The sequence below is a fragment of the Capricornis sumatraensis genome, chromosome 4, assembly GCF_032405125.1.
Source record: "Capricornis sumatraensis isolate serow.1 chromosome 4, serow.2, whole genome shotgun sequence".
In the NCBI taxonomy this organism is placed as follows: Eukaryota; Metazoa; Chordata; class Mammalia; order Artiodactyla; family Bovidae; genus Capricornis; species Capricornis sumatraensis.
The window spans coordinates 1,818,665-1,839,270 of NC_091072.1; the positions used below are offsets into that span (position 1 = coordinate 1,818,665).

General features: G+C 44.5%; 1 protein-coding gene across 1 annotated transcript in view; it reads right to left on the reverse strand.

Moving 5' to 3' along the window:
* The window catches only part of ZNF385D (zinc finger protein 385D), a 757,956-nt gene that overhangs the window by 667,441 nt on the left and 69,909 nt on the right, over window positions 1-20,606 (reverse strand). The window contains exon 3 of the mRNA XM_068970436.1: window positions 2,106-2,118. Within this exon, the coding sequence (XP_068826537.1) occupies window positions 2,106-2,118 (13 nt within the window). The remainder of the gene's footprint in view (window positions 1-2,105; window positions 2,119-20,606) is intronic.

Sequence of the window (20,606 nt, forward strand, 5' to 3'; positions counted from 1 at the left end):
GGAGCTCATTCGTTCTTTCTTTCTTTTTGAAACTTGAGTTACAAATTTTATTTTACCTGACATATCAAAAACAGTATCATTTCAACATGGAATCTTTATAAAATAGTCATAAATGTCCTATATTTTGTCGGTGCCAAGACTTTGAAATCCAGTGTGTATTTCATACTTTAAAGGGTTTGGTTGGTTGGTTGTTTTGGCCACACGACATGGCATGAGGGATCGTAATCCAATCAGAGATCCAAACTGTGCCTCCTGCAGTGGAAGTGTGGAGTTTCAACCACTGAACCACCAGGGATGTCCCCCGGGGTTTAGTATTTAAAGACATGTTCTTCTCACCAACCGCTTATTCTTTCTTAAAATAGAAACAACGATAGGGTTAATACCTATCTCACAGTTTCTATGCAGTAAATCAGATAATCAAGTGACAAGCACTGTTCTGGGACACAGCAAACCATTCAAAATGATATGTTAGACCACATCATCATTAACTGCTTTGGAAAAGGACTTGGAAGAGGAAAATCAGTATTTTGTTTTTATTATATCAACTGATACTACAATCTCATTACTTAAAAGCAAATGCAAATTACTCCAAAGCATTTTTTAAATCCAATTTGCTTCATTGAATCGCCACACCCTGGAAACCCAGATTGGCAGATCATTAGATCAGCTGAAATTAAGACTGGTGGAACAAAAAAAGCATTAACCTCACGGTTTCCCTCTGCTAGCCTGGCATTTCGGCCATATTCTTGTCTACTCCAATCAAACGGTATAATTGGAAATGAATGAAACAGGGGAGGCAGGTAGGAAGAGAGAGAAGCCAGGGGATGGAAGGAAAGGAAGGAGGGAGAGAGACCAAGCCAAAATCAACTGCTGATTACGCAGGACCCTTAGACAGCACCACAAGGGCTGGGGGAGAACAGGACAGAACTGTACTTTGGTTGAAAGACAGTTGCTTTCTTAAATTCCTGTAATCCATGTTTTGAGAATTTAGCATTATGGCGCCGTATCATTCCACTTTCTCGTTGGTCAAAACTGTATGAGACAGCACACTTTTCACTTCAAAGAGAGTCCATGACGCTTAACTGAAGAATAATGGGTGGAGAATGGATGCAAGCTCCCTCCAACTAGCTGCCTTGGATTATCAACAGTCCCCTGTGACCTAAGGCCTCAGGACTGAGACTAAGGTAGAAACTCTCCTGAACTCCTGACCTTGCAGAACAGTTTGGCTCTCTCCCCTCCACACGATCACGGCCTCCTGTTGGAGGGGACCATGGATGTGCCAGGGAGCGGGGCTGCGGTCCGAACCCCTGACTGGCCAGGGCACCCGAGGCACAGGGTTTCTGTGGGAGGCAGGTGAGCGATGCCAGAGAGTATCTCAGGACTGACAGCTCGTCTGAGAGTTCTCATAATGAAATAACTGAGTGACGACAGAGGGAAAACGGGGCCTTTCCATGTGTTTTCTTTACATTTTAAAATACTTTATTTTAAAATACTTTAATGCAGACCTACACTATTTCACATCTATGGTGTGTTACATGAACTGAAAGCCAGCCTGAGATCGTAACGTTCATGCCTACTTCCCCTTGTGCCTCGAGTTGGGGCCCTGTGGGTTGCCGGGTGACTGTTGCCAGGCAACCGCTGGACCACCGCCCACCTCCAGGGCAGGAAGTTCGGTGTCTCCCCTGAAGGCCAGCCTTTTCCTTGGAACATCTTTTTCAGGGATACGGATCTGCAGGAATGTCGCTGAGCCCACAGGAGTTTCAGCCGAATGGCTCCCAAACCTCCTACTAGCTCTGATTCGAGAAGGAAAAGAACACTCGTGTGACACCTCACCAGGAGGGCAGCCAAGCTGCCGGGACGTCACTCGCTGCCGTGGCTCAGGAGTGAACCCTGCAGAAGTGAGTCTCCAAGGACCGCCCTGCCGGCCAGCACTGAGGGTTTGCGAACAACAAGACGGCTCACTTACGGAACAGGAGTGCGTGCGCGTGCGCGTGTGCGTGTGTGTGCGTAAGAGAAGGGGAAAGGCGGGAGGAAGGGAAGGAGAGAGAGAGGCAGACGAGATAGGCATGGGGTGTGTAGGTGCGAGCGGGGCTGTGAGCAGGAACCAGGGGATGAGGGCTGTTTGTTTTCTGAAAAGAAAGTGAAGTGTGAGTCGCTCAGTCATGTCCGACTCTTTGTGACCCCAAGAATTACAGAGTCCATGGAATTCCCCAGGCCAGAATACTGGAGCGGGTAGCCTTTTCCTCCTCCAGGGGATCTTCCCAACCCAGGTCTCTCGCATTGCGGGCGGATTCTTTACCAGCTGAGCCACCAGGGAAGCCTTGTTTTCTGAGCATCAACTCTAACCTGGGGTTTGTGCTGGGAAGATTTTCCTCCATGAAACAAGGCACTGAAGTGAGATAAGAGAAGGGTAATGGCGTCCCTCTCTTGTGCAACCCTAGAGAAACGTCCCTTGTGAGAGGATTGTGGGGGCGGGCTGGGCAAGAACCCTTTGCTAGCGCTTTCTCAGGGACATCAGTTCAGAGATTTTGCACAGAGCTGACAATCTGGGGCTACAGTCCCTAAAAACCATGGATCAGTTTCTGGGAATGTCTCTTACTCTTCCCACAGGGATGGGGACTCCATGTGAAGACCGTATATAAATTATCAAGATCACAGATGTTGTAAATGCTGTTCACTCACTGTTATATCCCTGGCCACAAGCATCCATAATAGGTGTTCAACAAATATTTATTGGAAAGGTGAATGATACTTGAAAGGTCAGGGCAAGGTCAGGCGTGTTGAGGCATGCCTGGGCATGCCCGGGCATGTCGGGGCATGTCCCAGCAGAGAGCGCTGCAGACACGCCCTGGAGGCGGGCCGACAACCAAGCTGTCCAATCAGGGGCCGACACAGAGCCCTCGCCGTCCAATCAGGAGCCGACACGGAGCCCTTGGACACCAATCACCCCTGAGCCCGTGTTTTCTTCCTTATATGGGAGCCCAGCCCGGGCTATAAAACCCTTCCCCACCCCTCATACCTTGCAGACTCCACAGACTCCCTTTACCCCGCAGACTCCCTTTGCTTCGCAGACCCCCCTCGCTTCCTTGCTCACCCACCCCCGGGAGTTCTGCCCGAGAGCGACCACCCAATAAAAGGCCCTGATCAACGGTCCATAGGGGTGGCTCCTTCTTCCTGAGGCGTTTCTTACAATACTGACTAAATTCAAAGAGAATTTCACTCTATTATTAACATATACTCTATTTTCCTTACCTAGGTAAACAGAGTGATATTATTGAGGGGAACAGTGTAGGCAAGCCTTTTACTAAAGGGAAAATTAAACCATGACTTGATCAATAAGTTTTAATTTTGTAAGTTGTACTTCCTCTTGGACAGAGACAACGCACAGTGATACACTGCATGCTCTAGAAAATTCTAAGAATATTTATGTTTTAGCTCATTTATATTTTGAAAACTTCTCTGAACAAAGAATTTCACTTTCATTTGAAGCATTTTAACATCCATGGAAACTACTGATCTTAGAGCATGAAAAAATAAAGTTTGGAAAATTTAAACTAAAGGTAGAGACGTAACATAACACAGTAGATTATTGCTTGGTTAGTACTCCTCAATCAGAAAATAAGAGAGAATCTAGTAAGAAAAGCTATCCAATTAAAATAAATAAATGAAAAAAAAGCAAAAAAAAAAAGAAAAGCTATCCACTTGAAAAATTTTATAAAAAGAGTGACTATTAATTAAAGAACATTTTAAAGCCCACTTCTAATTGCTTCATTATTTTGGCTCCTAAAATAGAGAAAAAGCTATCAAAAGAAATTTAACACTGATAACAAACTTCACTTCATACCAAATTAGAATTAAGTAGTGATATATTTATTAAATAGCTTTTATAAATGTATATGAGTAAAAATCATGAGTATTTAATGGCTTTATTGATTTCCATTCAATGAGTGGAGTATTAATGTGGCTAAGGCTTGGGTAATGGGAAAAGTTAATTTAATAACTTGGTAGTTGTAAAGAATGGTTTCTCAAACTAAGCTGTTTTCTGCAGTTTCTTCTGGGAGACTGCAATGTCTGAAAACATTTCAGCCATGAACATAAGCTAGAGGGGAAAGCAGTCCTTTCTGTATTAACTGGATGATGTCACGAGGTCAGAGCCTCGGGCTACCCTTCACGCTTTATCTCTCTCCGGTCAAACCTGAGTCTGACCACTCCACCCCCTGTCATGATCCCACTGATTCTGAGACACTGTCATCTCTGCAGCCTGTAGCCATCTTCCAGCTGGGGGTCCTGCTAGACCTCCTACCCAACTAGAGTTCATTCTCCAAAGAGAAGCTAGAGTCTGGCTTCAATATACATGAAACTGGGGTCTGTGTACCCTGGTCCACAGACTGGTACCAGTCTGTCGCCAGTAAGGAAGGGGAGACGCAGCAGGCGGTGGGCCACCAAATGACATCCCATCCACGTTGACAGCTGCTCCCTGTCGCTCAGGCCACTGCCTGAGCACCTCCTGTCAGCTCAGGAGTGGCACTGGGCTCTCAGAGGAGCACAAACCCTACTGTGAAGTCTGCATACAAGAGAGCTGGGGTGTGCACTCCTTATGGGAATCATCCTGAAACCAGCCCGCCTCCACCTCCTGGTCCATGGAAAAATGGCCTCTCTAGTTTATGTGCCAAAAAGGTTGGGGACCGCTGCATTAGGCCACATCATTCTCTTGTTCTCAAGCCTCCCTTGGCTTATATAGTGTGTGTGCTAAGTTGCTTCTGTCGTGTCTGACTCTTTGTAACCCAATGGACATAAAAATAAATTTATAGATACCAAAGAGGGAAGGGGGTAAAGGAGGGATGAGTTAGGAGTGTGGGATTAGGTGATACAGTTCAGATCAGTTCAGTCTCTCAGTCGTGTCTGACTCTGCGACCCCATGAACTGCAGCACGCCAGGCCTCCCTGTCCATCACCAACTCCCGGAGTTCACCCAAACTCATGTCCATCGAGTCAGTGATGCAAACCACTGCATAGGAAACAGATAAACAACAAGGTCCTACTGGAAAGCACAAAGAACTGTATTCAATATCCTATAATAAACCATGATGGAAAAGAACATGAAAAGACTCTGTATAACTGGATCGCTTTGTTGTACACCATAATGTATTAGCATAACAGTGTTAATCAACTATACTTCAATAGAAAATAAGAAAATAGGTTCAATCATAATGGGCCCAATTTGTGGTGAAAATTTTGAAAATAAAGTATACATATTTATCATGTTTAACATCATGATGGTTTTAGAGATGTCTGCAAGCTCTTTCATCACTCAGCTGCCTCCCGCCCCAGAGTGCAGCCCGTCTCCCTGCCCCTGATGGACTGTGTGCCACTCGTGAGACCAGGCCACGGGAAACACTGCCACTCCTCCGGCTCCTCGCAGCTGCCACATGGTGGGAACACACGGTGCCCTTCAGGGACGTCCACGTGCAGGTAAGCGAGGCCTCCAGCCAGCACCAGAGCGGGTCCTCCAGCGCTGGTCGAGCCTGTCAGTGACTGAAGCTTCATCTACCATCGCTCCTTTCCCACGCCGGCACAACGCTATTAATAGCCTCCACATTGGTCCTTGAACATCTCAGCGGCAGACCAGTGGGGAGCCCTGAACCAGGGCCACCCAGCGAAGCCACTCCCGCAACCCACGGAAAAATGACATGAGAAGATAAGTTTATTTATCCATAGTTTGGAGGTGACTTGTTACACAACAAGGCATAACTAACACAGACATATACCTTTTTTTTCTTTTTGCTAAAATATCGTATTCTTGAAGCAGTTACTGATACGTAACCTCTCTGAGCCTCTGTTTCTTCTCCTGCATAATGAGAATGATATTATTTCCCACACTAATTTACTGTGAGGATTAAACAGTCTATCGTATGTACACAATGATGTAAATTTTACATGATACGTACACAATGATGAAAAAACATCATGCATCCTATGTACGCTCTTTCTACTTCTGGGTAAAACAAGTATAATACTTGGAAAGCCCACTAAAGCCCGTGAAAATGTATACAGTCCCTCAAAGTGGTCAGACTGAAAACAGCAGGAGAAGGATCGTGCATCTGTAGGGGAGTCTACGTTCAGACGCCCTTTCGAAGCTGAAGGAACTGTGTCCAGCTGCTGGGCCAGCCACCGCTCACAGCCCTGAGCTTGGCCTTCTCCCGGGATTAGGCTCAGCTGAAGAAAACGGCCCTCCCCGACTACATGTCCCCTTTCTTGGGCAGCCAGCCTCAGCCGCTGGTTCATGTTTCGCTTAAATGCCCAGCTCCCTCGCTCCAGATCAGGACACCTCTGAAGAGCACCCTGGCTCCCACATGCCCCACGGGAGGCCGAGGCCTTTGCTGTGACTGCAGGCCTACCCAGAGTTTCCTCTGCCCAGAGTTAGCCATCCTCAGGGCAGGCCCCAAGAAGCCTCCTGTAACCAAATCTCCAGCCCAGAATGGGCTTCTGGGGACCCCAGCTGTGACACATTACAGGCGGTGCACCTCCTCAGGCGCCCCACTCTGCACTTCAGCTCAGGGGTCTGTGGGGATCTGAGTCCAGTTGTGGGTCTGGATGGACAGAGGGCTGGTGAGGACCCTCAGCACCGAGTCTTACAGGAGGTCATTTCAGGCTCTTCAGACAAGGCAGGGTTAATCCTGTCAGAGGGCAGTGGAAAAGATTTTTTCTCTAAGCCAAGTGCAATAGGAGATTTAATTAGATGAGGACAGAGGGGCAGAGATTTTGTGGCAATTTGCATGGTAACTCAAGGACAATTTCAAGAGCTATTAAAAAATGGAGCCATTGTTGATTATCACGTAAATTTCTTTAATAGTGTTATGTATCCTTAATGCAGGTGTATCAATAGGGTAATTCTCCTAGGCAAGCACCAATCCTGTTTTGATGGGATAGTGTTGGAATTAAGATCATGGCCTCTAGAGTCTTAGAAATGTGAGCTGAAATCCAAGTTAAGCAACTTGCTGCCTATAAATCCCTACATGAATTAGCTCATGTTTCCCAGCTTTGATTTTCATGTACATAAACCAGGGAACTTAAGACCTACCCCTTAAAATCATTGTGATCACAATGAGATGATGCCTGTTAAACATCTCACTGCTTGCTCCATGTCTTAAAACCTCAATGCTGCATGCTTGTTTCTATGTTTATTATAAACACAAAAAGCTAAAGTACAGAAAGAGGCTTTCCTGATGTTTGCAATGGGTCATCTTAAAAGGCAGGGCAAAGAAGAAATGTAACTGATAAATTGATCATTGATCAGTGGCTTTGCCCCGTATCTCACTCAAACATGAGAACCACAGACAGAAGTACCTCCCTACTCTAGACAAACCCCACAAAGTTCCCCAGGTGGTGAGCAGACTAGCCTTTCAGACCTTCTCTGATCTTTATTCAGTTGGTACAAATATCATGCGAGCATGAATAGTATGAAGACAGAGTAAGCTGTAAATAGAAATGTGACTGTTAAGGTGGATATGCACAGAAGAGGAACTTATTTAGCGTTCTGGGGTCAGTAAGTAAGGAAATTGTTCGGCTTTTCTCTTGCCCTCCTCATAAGACTTTGAGAGATCTGCCAGGAGAAGTGCTACAAGCAAAAGGGGACAGTTCAGAAGGCAAAATAGACCCAGACCCCAGCTAGACAGATGCCTGCAAAGCTGCGGGAACAATCAAACCGACACTCACCGACAGATGTCTGCACAGCGCTTGGGGGAGCTTGTCTCTGCTAGACTGAGAGATGAACCTTGCCCTGCAGAAAGTCCTGAAGGCTAAAAGCATCTGGAGCATCCCCCAGAGGCAAAGGGTAGGGGCGACAAGAGACCATGGGCTGCACACTCACGTGGGTGTGGATGGGATACCTGAGTTTGCCCTGGGCCAGGCGGGTGTACGACAGCATGCAGGTGTCAGCCAACATGATGGGACCCAGCCCAGGAGGGCTGCTTGCTTGGACCAAGGACACAGATCAGTTTGTTGTGGAAAAGAGCAGGTGTGAGCATACCCAAATGGTAAGCTGGTGCGCGTATTGCTCCAATGAGGCACGTACACGAGACCAGAATCCTGGGCGTGTGCCGACGGGCAAAGCGGGTGCGTTACCAGAGGCCAGGAAACACACTGTGGGAACAAGCACAGAGACGCCGATCATGGCAGAAGGGCGCCGGGAGCCACAGGCCACAGCGGGGGGAAAAGGGGTTTGGGCCTGTTGCTTTTAATCTCTGGACCTGGTGCACTGATTCTGGAAAAGTCAGAAGGGAAAGGGACAAAGAGAAAACAACAGATCACACTCTTGCCAAAAATGCCAAAGCTAAGTGGACTGGAGGGATGTGAACAGTATCTGAGGCTCCATCGCTGAATCAGATCACCGAAGGATTGTTTATCCCTGAAAGTGAGGATTATCAAAAAATAAGATTGTCCTTATAATTGAAAGTAACAAGAGAGCTAATGTGTCTTGCAGAGATGCCTTCAGTGCAGGGAAGGGAGAGCCAACAGAGAAAGGTTGAAAGGAGTGATGGGGGGAAAATCAAATCTCTTTTCCTGGTGTATGATCGTCAGCCCATTCAAGAAACTGGGCTAGGGTTAAATGATATTTCCAGGCAGGAGAAAAAATGGACCATTTATTAGATGACTGTAGTTTTGAACAAATCAAAGATGAAAGAAAAGACTCAAATGATACAGTCTTCGCTACTTCCAAGGGTGGGGGGAAGGTGAAACAATGCTGCGTGATGACCTTGTGCCTGTGCACCAGCTGGCGCTGGAAGGGGGGACGGCTTTGCTGCAAGTGGTAACTAGATCAGAAGAAGAAATTCAGAGACACTTGGCTATTTACGTTTAGCTCACATTCTCTAGTTGGTTGTACAGGACCTGAGATTGAGGAAGAGGAAACTGAACAAACATCTCTTTGGAAACCCAAGCCAGGTTGCTGAATAAGTTTCAGCTCTCCTGATGCTTCACAGAATCAGTGACGCCGATAGTCAGAAGCACCGCGTCTCTGTTTAGTTTCTCTGCCTTCTAACATCCATAAATTCAGCAGCGGATGATGAGAGTCTAGATCACACTTAGGCATCTAATGCAACTATAAAGAGGCGTCCTTTCTTCTCAGTGAAATCACGCTTTTAATGTTCTTGCTTTCCAATTTGCATCAGTTAGAAGCTGTTAAAGTAATGGCGTAGGCATTAGAAAAATAAAAGGGAACGTGGAAAAGAAGATTGCTCCTGTCTGTGATCTGTTCATCACACTGCCTGTTGAGTTTATATCACTGGCTTCAGATTTATCCAGTTTCTTGTCTTTTATGACTGGAAACATTAAGAGCAACCTGTCAGCTCCGTAAAATAACATTTGTAGTCCTCTAAATCTTCTCCACATAATCTTTAATAACTGTCTTACGTTCAAGTTGACAGCAAGCAAGTAATAAAATGCTTAATACTGTTTTATAGGTCACATAACACAACAGTTTACTTTAGTTCAACAGGGCAATAACAGGTAACAGATAATGAAGTCAGTACAGATATGTATGATGCAGTTTCTGAGTTGGCAACAGCTTTGGAAAAGCCTTAGAAAATCTTCTTCTGAGCAATATCAAAACAGAAGTGCAGGTTCCATTTTCTCTCTTTCTAATGACTCATAATACTAGAGTCAACATCAGAGATGCTGCACTTCAATTTTCAAAATGATGTCTATTATTATGCAAACAAATCAACTTTTTAATGGGAAAAGATGTCTTTCTCCTAGAACTTCAAATGACGAAAGTGAAAGAAGCAAAGAAGTGATTATTCTGCAACTATTTAGGAATACAAAATCATCCAAGACATCTCTAATATAGTAACAACCACTGGCCATCTATGACTAGTAAGAAATAAAAATAACAATTAACTGAAATGCAATGAAATACAAAATCCATTGATTTTAAAAGGTTATATTCTTTAATTGTGGCTTATCTTCCTTTTCTCTTCTTTAACAGTTTGAACATAGCTGGTTTAGAGGGTCTTTCACACAGTCTTATAACTTCTAGATATCTTGGTGCTAATTCCACTCATTTTTTGCATCGAGTGACACTGTATCTTCACAGGAAGTGCAGTGTCCTTGGCAGCTTAGTTCCAGCTCTACACTAGCAGTGCTTCAAATGCTGCCCCCTCTTTGGCACTTGGTGGCCCAGCGGTCAGGATTCCGCCCTTTCACTGACAAGGGCACAGGTTTGATTCCTGGTCAGGGAACTAAAATCCTGTAAGCCGCACAGAATGGCAAAAAGGCAAGACAAAACAGAAACTCAGAATGCATCCTTGACTGGATATCTGTGTGTAGTGGTCTACTGCTGCTAAGTCGCTTCAGTCGTGTCTGACTCTGTGCGACCCCACAGATGGCAGCCCACCAGGCTTTACCATCCCTGGGATTCTTCAGGCAAGAACACTGGAGTGGGTTGCCATTTCCTTCTCCAATGCATGAAAGTGAAAAGTGAAAGTGAAGTCGCTCAGTAAGTGTCTGACTCTTCGTGACCCCATGGACTACAGCCTACCAGGCTCCTCCGTCCATGGGATTTTCCAGGCAAAGGTACTGGAGTGGGTTGCCATTGTCTAAGAGCTAACTATTTCTCTGTTTCCTCCCTCCTCCCCATTCCTTACTCACTCTTGAACTCTGACCTTCATTATATCCTTTGGAAGATCTGCTCCATCAGTTGGATGCACCTGTGTGCATGCTAAGTCTCTTCAGTCGTGTCCGACTCTTTTGCAGCCCCAAGGACTGTAGCCCACCAAGCTCCACTGCCCATGGGATTCTCCAGGCAAGAATACTGGAGTGGGTTGCCATGCCCTCCTCCAGGGGATCTTCCCCACCTGGGGATCGACTCAGCAGGCAGATTCTTTACCACTAGCGCCACCTGGGAAGGCCTGGGTGCACCTACCTTCCTACCAGTTCTGTGGGTGATTTTTCTCTGATTCTTTCAGCATAATCTTCTCCTCATTGTATGCCATATTTGGTTAAGATCTAATCTTTATAATAAAATTTTCATTCTACGTACTCCTGGTTGAACTTTAATTGAACTCATGCTAAAGATGATTGAATTTCTCAAGCTGGTATGTGAGGAAGGGTACTATAGGAGCGATGGCAAATGCACAGTGTGAAGGATGCTTCCAGCTACAAGTAACAGAGTCTATTGATAGTGGCTTAGATCAAAATGGCATGGAAAGCTAACTCAACAAATATAGAAAGAAGGTGTCTTGGAATTGGTACCTGTATCATTACATACCCCGGCTCTGATTTACTCTCCATTAACCTCAATTTAATATTTTGTTTTCACATTTGGTGTTTCATTCACAAGAGGGCTGCCATGTCTCCAGAAATTACATCTGTGTTCACCTAGTAAGAAGGTATAAAGTGCAAGATCAGAGGCTGATGTCTCCTGTGTTAGAAAATGCAATGTTTTAATAAATTCTTCCAAGCTGACCTCTCCTTATATCTTACTGGTCAGTATTAGATCAAAAGAAAAATGAGGTTACAATGACTGGCTCAGGCTAATATGGATAATTCCTTGCATATGGCATAAGGGTCTACATATGCTCACAATACAGGATCTCTAGCCACTGGTCAACAAATCAAGGTTCCTAGAGTAGAAAAGGACTATCTGAAGGGAAGGGATGTTTACTGAGTGTGCAGGAACCAGTGTCAGCTTTAGGGTGGGAGGAGGAAAAACAACCTACTCAGGATATGACAAGACCCCAAAAGGGCCAGATCATATAGTACTCAGGTGATGCAAAGGTCAGGGAAACAAGAAAGACGGCCTTCTAAACATTTTGGTCTCGAGTCTAGAAAACTGAAGAGTTTGGAACAAAAGAACGGCACAAGCAAAACAGCGTTTAGAACATGGCGGTTGGCTGGAGTGTTGGTCTCTAAGGAGAAACGTGATGTTTCCACAAGGACTCGCTCTTTCCATGATCCTCCCTTAAGGAGACACGGAGTCGAACCCCCAGGATTCCAGACTGGATTTCTAGGTGTAACAGTAGTAGATATTCCACAAAGTTGATAAACGGGACTCCCGCGGGTGGCCCCTGACACAGCCTGGGTCAAGACAGCAATTGAGGTGACCCCGACTAAAGGCAGGCACCTCCCTTTGCCCCTTGTGTCCCCCATAGGGTTCTGTTGCTGCTGTCTGATACAGCGGAGTGCTGAGCTCTCTGCTGCATTTAGGCAGAAGAATAAGCTTGGGCAAGTGAAACTTCCACTGCTCTGCTAGTCTCATGGATTTATTTTTGTGTGTCACAAATTGCCTGAGTTCTGTATTGTGTCTTCACGTTGATAACGGTATTTTCCTACAATTAAAAACATAGATATTTCATTCTTGATATGGTAAATTTTCCACAAATGTCTCACTTAGAACTTTAAACATAAGTAAGCTTACAATTTATAAACATTATCTATTCAAGTTTTTTGAGAAAAAAAAACCCTGTGGTTTTACCTATTTAAGCACAATTTACATTCTGAATAAAGAAATGGGGTTCACTTATTTTTAAATGGTACAGCTGAAATTATTTTTTTTAAAAACAACAGGACAAGCAATACATCCTATGGAGAAACTAAAAATAAAACTACCATATGATCCAGTGATTCCACTCCTGGGTATATATTCAAAAAGAAAGAGAAAAGAGAAAACATTAATTTGAAACAATATATGTACCCAATATTCATAGAAGTATCTTTTACCACAGCCAAGATATGGAAGCAACCCAACTGTCTATCAACAGATGAATGGATAAAGATATGATATATCTCACATACATATACAATGGAGTGTTACTTGGTCATAAGAAGATTGAAATTCTTTGACTTGAAACAATGTGGATGGAATTAGAGGGAATTATGCTGGAAAATTCTGAAAGAGATGGGAATACCAGACCACCTAACCTGCCTCTTGAGAAATCTGTATGCAGGTCAGGAAGCAACAGTTAGAACTGGACATGGAACAACAGACTGGTTCCAAATAGGAAAAGGAGTACATCAAGGCTGTATACTGTCACCCTGCTTATTTAACATATATGCAGAGTACATCATGAGAAATGCTGGGCTGGAAGAAACACAAGCTGGAATCAAGATTGCTGGGAGAAATATCAATAACCTCAGATATGGAGATGACACCACCCTTATGGCAGAAAGTGAAGAGGAACTAAAAAGCCTCTTGATGAAAGTGAAAGAGGAGAGTGAAAAACTTGGCTTAAAGCTTAACATTCAGAAAACGAAGATCATGGCATCTGGTCCCATCACTTCATGGGAAATAGATGGGGAAAGAGTGGAAACAGTGTCAGACTTTATTTTGGGGGGCTCCAAAATCACTGCAGATGGTGACTGCAGCTGTGAAATTAAAAGACGCTTACTCCTTGGAAGAAGAGTTATGAGCAACCTAGATAGCATATTCAAAAGCAGAGACATTACTTTGCCAACAAAGGTCCATCTTGTCAAGGCTATGGTTCTTCCTGTGGTCATGTATGGATGTGAGAGTTGGACTGTAAAGAAGGCTGAGCACCGAAGAATGGATGCTTTTGACCCGTGGTGTTGGAAAAGACTCTTGAGAGTCCCTTGGACTACAAGGAGATCCAACCAGTCCATTCTGAAGGAGATCAGCCCTGGGATTTCTTTGGAAGGAATGATGCTAAAGCTGAAGCTCCAGTACTTTGGCCACCTCATGTGAAGAGTTGACTCATTGGAAAAGACCCTGATGCTGGGAGGGATTGGGGGCAGGAGGAGAAGGGGATGACAGAGGATGAGATGGTTGGATGGCATCACCGAGTCGATGAACATGAGTTTGAGTGAACTCCAGGAGTTGGTGACGGACAGGGAGGCCTGGCGTGCTGTGATTCATGGGGTCACAAAGAGTCAGACAAGACTAAGCAATTGAACTGAACTGAACTGAACTGAATGTCTCTGCTTTTTAATATGCTGTCTATGTTGGTCAAACTTTTCTTCCAAGGAGCAAGTGTCTTTTAATTTTATGGCTGCAGTCACCACCTGCAGTGATTTTGGAGCCCAGAAAAGTAGTCTGTCACTGTTTCCATTGTTTCCCCATCTATTTGCCATGAAGTGATTGAACCAGATGCCATGATCTTAGTTTTCTGAGTGTTGAGTTTTAAGCCAACTTTTTCACTCCTCTCTTTCACCTTCACCAAGAGGCTCTTTAGTCAGTCTCCCAATCATGACTTTAGTTATTAGATCCTATTGCAAACCTGCCATCATGGTTCTCCCACTTTACTCTGGAGCAACCTTCGAGGTTAATTTCACTTGTTCCTCTGTATGTCTCTCACTCTCCAGAGAATAAGCACTAGCTTAATATTTCGATGCATTGAATATCCCTGGTTATTTCTGAGTTAGCTCACATTCTCTTTGGCTGGCAGAAGCTGAAGCATGGAATTTATCTTTTATCCAGGGAATCAAGGAAGGTCAGTAAAATCTCTAGATCTAAGCTTTTCCTCTGGCTGGGCAGTTAAATGCCGAGTGCACATCCTCATGCTGTTTTCAGTCTGCCATCCTTGTTTCCAGGTGGCACACTTAACGACGGCCTCATCTCAGACCCCTTAGAAGTAACCTGCAATGCACGGGCCCTGCAAAGACTTCCTTCAGGAGCTGATTCTGTTTATCAAGGTAGCTGCAGGAAGCTATCAAATTCAGAGGGAAAATATGATGTAAAATTTTTTTCTTGAGAAGGATAATAATTTATACCCATAACACACACTGGCAGTAAGTTGTCATATGATTATTTTCATTTCTGCATCTTAGTGTCGATGATGAATTGAAACATTGGGAAAACTGAATCATGAGCATATAAATCAGACTTTTATCTCAGTTTAGTGTTACAGAGAGTGATTGAAGCTACCTGTGGTAAAGGGTCTGAAAAAGGGTAGGATTTCTTAATTGCACAAGGAAATTCCCTAACTTAACATGGGGAAAAACCATGTATTACAGAATATAATAACTATACTTTGGCATTACATGTATTGCTTATTATCTCAAGAGGAGCAATCTCAGTTCCACCCCCCCACACCCTGACCCCAGATATCAAAACCACACATGCTCGGGTCCCGTATATAAGATGGTCCAGTGTGGTCAGTCCTCTGTGTTCACAGACTGCACACTGGTGGCTGGCTGGATACAGAGGACCAATTGTATATATTCCCCAGAAGTTATTTCTGGATTGAAAAATAAAAAGGAACATGACCATTTTAATAAACTACTCAAGATTTTGTTTAAATAAGAGGCTTCCTCTGTCCCCTCCAGCAGAATCAAGTATCCTCTAAAGAATGCCTGAAAGATCACTAGAACTCAAGAAGCCCAGCTCCTTGCTGAGGAGTTGGTTCTTCAGCTTTATACTTCTCAAATGGCCCTCTATAGTTCAGTTGCAGAGTAAAAAGCTTTTTAAGTAAATGCTTTTAAAATCTATGATATATTGTTATATAAAGTGTGCAAAATTGAACAAAATAGGGAAAGGAATGGGAGTTAGAATGAAAGAAGGAAGGAAGGAAACAGAGAGATATGAGAAAATCAGACAAGTAGAAAGTGTAACAGGGAAGAACAAATCTGACTCCATATCAGACCCATTTCTGTTATTTTAATCTTTGTAATCTATTGCATTTCTATGGCTTAATCACTAAAGGGGTGTTGCCTATAGCTTAAAGTGCAAATAATGGCCCATCTCTGGCAACCCTGCCTCCCAGGTAATAAGCATGAAGCTAAAATACCTTAGTTTAGCTCACAGGAAGCATCGTGAACAGGCCCTCCTGTGAATAGTTACAGCGAGGAAGAATTTAACACATTCCTTCTGGAGTCTGGCCAGAACCCAGAAAAATCTTCAACAACACCTTGGCTTTTTAAAAACCGTTACCTTGTTACCTCCCCTTCTTTATTCTGTAAAAGGAACTACAGCCAAACCCAGGGAAGATGGCTCTGTGGTGGGACACCAGGCCACAATCCTCCTGGTCTGCGGGCTTTTCGAACTGTCTCTCTTCCTTGCCCAACACCTATCTCTAGATTTACGGGCCTGTTTGCAGCAAGCAGTATGAGCTTGGATGTGGTGATAAAAATACAGGGGATATACTAAAGACTGTGGAAGGGTGGGATGGAGGAAGCAAGGAAAGTGAGACGAAAGGGAAGGTCCAGATTTGATTCTGAGTGCCCTGGAATAAGTCGCCTAAGGCAATGCTGTTTGCCTCTAACTGAGGTTCCCCGGAAGACTCAGGCCAAGTTAAACACTTCTGCTCTCAGTCCACAGAGAAGCCTGTTCACCTCTCTGGTTTCCAGGCACTTTCCTTCTTCTCAAAAGTACAGACTTCTAGCTCCTAGCACCTCAAATCACCATTGAACTAGAAGGCTCTCCAGTCATTAAAAAAAAGCAGCTTCCCTCAGGGCAGAAACAGTGGGCTTGGTAAGCTGAGCACCCTTGGAATGTAGCTGCTGGAAACAAAGCCAGGTTCTGGTCAAAATCCAGACCTGTGGTCATCTTCAAGTCCCAAGTTATTCATTAAAATCACAGTTTGGAGACAAACCCAATCACATTCCCTTTCAGGTCCCTGCTTCTCATCCTCTGAATGACCTCAGTTTGAAGTTTGTTTCATATAAAGAGGAGACCGGGGGTGAGGGGAGGGAAAGGAGCCCGTCTCCTCTGAAGGAGGTTGGGGGAAGAGGAGCAAACCGTCCTGACTTCCCCCTCATCAACGCTTCACTCCTCAGGGCATAGGAGTTTCACTTTCAGAAACTTAATAATTCCCTTATTTTTAAGAAGCATAAAAAGCCATACTCAACGGCCTTTCTTGAGGAGAAATACCGGTAAAGAATAAAAAGCATGACCCCTCGTCCCATGTGTGGCCTCTATGATGACTTGAAGAGTTTGGGCTTTTAACTTTCTTTACCTGTAAAAGGAGCGTAGTACAGCTTTCCCTGCTATCTGAGTGAAGAGTGTTCCCGCGGAAGCTTTCCTAAGTGGGAAATTGGGACAAAGTGAAAAAGCATGACCTTAGTCTACACTGGCTGACAAATGCAGGAAATAAACTGAGGTCAAGCAGAGATGCCCGCAGGCACAGTTCGCGGGCAAGGTAGCCTAATGCTGCGGGGCTGAGCGTAGTTCCGGAGGGCTGGGAAGGATTTGGAGGCGCTGCCACTCTGAGGGGCGGGGTGTAACCAGGAAGAGTCCATTTTGATTCTCCCAGGCGAGATCTGTTTCTTTGGCTGCTTTTGTTATTATAATCAGACAGAACGGCCTGCCTCAGAGAATCCTGCCCCTCTTCCCGACTGTTAAGGGAAAGGGCCTTTGTTCAGAACCCTGTCCACGTGTGGATGGCAGGAAGGAAGAAATTAACACAGCCCGCCCTCCCCCCAACCTGAGGCTTGCCATTCTAGGAAGGAGGTGCTTGCGGTATTACATGGCCTTTTCCTTTTGTCTCCTCACCTCCCACATTTCTGATCCATAAAAGAACCTGGCATCCAGACCCCAACAAGAGGGTTATTTTGAGACGGTAGTCTGCCGTCTCCTTGGGCAGCTGGCATTCTGAGTGCAGCCGCATTCCTTCTTCTAACACCTCGTCTGTGGGATTCACTGGCCTAGCTCTTGCTGAGCAGATTGAGCTTGGACTCAGGGGTGCTGCGTCTGTCACACCTGCGGCAAAACAAATGCTGAATGCTGGTTTTGCTCTTTTTTTTTTTTTTTTGTAAAAGCGAAAGTCCTTTTCAAGTTTCTTTGAGTTAGCAAAACCAACTAATAATGTAACCTTCCTAAAAACAAAGTTGCATAAAACAGCTAAAATTTGAAAAGCGGGGGATGCCTGTATTAACTTCCCTCCCTTTCAAGTTTGTAGCAGGAATTACAGGAGGAGGAGCTTGCACGGTAGGGATACGGAACTGCTCCCTGAATTAAGGGATACATCTGGAAGTTCCCTGAACAGGCCGAAATACACGTTTTAGTGTCATTAAAAAGTGCAGAAAGAGGTTAAATTCCAATCCCATAGACTTCTCCAAGGCAATACACTCCTTTCTAGCAGGAGAAGCATTTAAATCTTTTCAGAAAGCAACTTTTTATAAGCTAGATTATTTCATATAATTCACAAATGGCTTTGCATCCTTTAAAAGGGCAGCTTATTGTATGTTGAAAGGAACATACTTATTAAAAACTTATTACCTTAATTTTTTTTCTGCTTGTCCTAGACATTGATTTTTAATGATCCCAGCATGTTTTCAAGGCTTCCCAAGTGGCTTTATGGTAAAGAATCTACCTGCCAATGCAGGAGACACAGGAGATGCGGGTTCAATTCCCTGGTAAGGAAGATCCCATGGAGGAGGGCATGGCAACCCACTCCAATATTCTTGCCTTGAAAATTCTATGGACAGAGGACAGTCCATGGGGTCACAAACAGTCAGACATGGTTGAAGTGACTCAGCACACACACACATACATTTCCAGGGATCTTCAAATCTAGTTCCTGAGTATTCTGGTGCCAAATGGGGTCGCACAAAGTCGGACACGACTGAGCGACTGAACTGAACTGAACTGAAGTAACCCTGCTGCTGCTGCTGCTAAGTGGCTTCAGTCTTGTCTGACTCTGTGCGACCCCAGAGATGGCAGCCCATCAGGCTCCTCCAACCCTGGGATTCTCCAGGCAAGAATACTGGAGTGGTTTGCCATTTCCTTCTCCAATGCATGAAAGTGAAAAGTGAAAGTGAAGTCACTCAAGTCATGCCCAACTCTTAGCGACCCATGGACTGCAGCCTACCCTGGGTAGACATTAATATTTCCCTAGAATAATTTTCTGTTTTGGTGTACCTAGATGAGGGTACACAGATGAAGATGAAGACATCGAGAGTGAAATTCCCAAAGGGTTTACAGAAACTGAAGAAGGAATTCATAGGGCCTGGACCCCATCTTAGGCCTGTTCATGCTGATCATGCTCGGCCACTTCTCCAATGGGCTCTGAACTCTGTGCTTAGTGCCTATGGAAACTACAACAGAAAGATAAGACCCCCTTCTGGACAGGGGAATCTTGAAGATCACAGCCAGGTTACTCATCACCTAAGAGAAAACATTGGAAAAGGCAATGGCACCCCACTCCAGTACTCTTGCCTGGAAAATACACAGACAGAGGAGCCTGGTGGGCTGCAGTCCATGGGGTCACTAAGAGTCAGACACTACTGAGCGACTTCACTTTCACTTTTTACTTTCATGCATTGGAGAAGGAAATGACAACCCACTCCAGTGTTTTTGCCTGGAGAATCCCAGGGACGGGAGGCATGGTGGGCTGCCATCTAGGGGGTTGCACAGAGTCAGACACGACTGAAGCAACTTAGCAGCAGCAGCAAGAGAAAACATACTCTAATCACCCCTGTCTCTGGACAGGTCATAAATTCTTTCTGTATCTATTGGAGTGTAACCACAGGTTTATTGATTATCAACTGCTGATCGCCCAACACTTGAATGATGGGGTTATTGTGATCGTATTTACCCTTCCTTTGTTTTATGTAAGTCTCAAGGAAATTGGGGTGGTGGGTTCAGACACGTACACATGGGGTATAAAAGATTTTCACAAATGCTGGTCGGGGTCCTTGGCTAAGAGGAGACTCTACCTTGAGCCCGCCAGTATAATAAACTGCTGGGGGCCAGCGTGAGGAACTCTGCCCACGGCAAGGGTCATGAGGAAGGAGGCTTGGCATACGCAAAGGCGTGATCAAGCCTCAGGAAACCCCCTGTTCCTGAGCATCTACCCCAAAACCAGAGTCTGTTTTATGCTCTCCTCCATAACCGTTTCTCTCGGAGAAGGCGTAAACGTGCAGCTCCAAGGCAATAAAAATTCCTGGGCGTGACAAGAGTGTTTCAGCTTACGGACCCCTCTGAAGGTTATCCAGCCCACCTGTATAGGTTCGTCCGGCCACATGTGATTGTTTACAGCCTCCCAACCTGAGAAGCACGAGATGTTTTAGACTTACTAAAGGCAAATTATTTTGGGGAGTTAGAAATTATTAGTATTGTGTGTTGGTTAGGAATTATATTGGTGAAGGGTTTTTCATTTGTTGTGTCAATAATTGCTGCTAATTCCCTGCCCTGGGTGGGACAACGATGTCTCAGGTCAAACCTCTCTGCTGACAGACTAGCTTGTGTGACAGAATTATCCATACTCCTGCCACATGATTGTTTACTACCTCTTAACCATAAACAGCACAGAGAGTTTTGGAGTATTTTGAGAGTCTTAATTAGCATAGGGCTTTTTCTTCTTGTTGAGTCAATGATTGCCGCCAGGCCTCCATATCCTTAGGCACCTGGGAATATATTAATGTATTTGGAATATAGCAAAGGAAATATAGTAGTTTGATGTTAGCAATACTAGACTTTTTGAGTTAACGGATTTTCTCTTTTGTAATAGATCACTGTACTTTGTTATAAATCACTGTGTCCTTGCTATGTGAAAATGTAACTTTATCACTATCTTAAAACTAAATAGATCTTAAGGGGAACATTGGTGAAAGGATTTTCATTTGTTGGGCAGATGTTTGCTGCTAAATCTCCATGTTCCCTGCCCTTATAATGAATATAACTAGCATATAGGAGAAATAAGTATTAACCTTTAA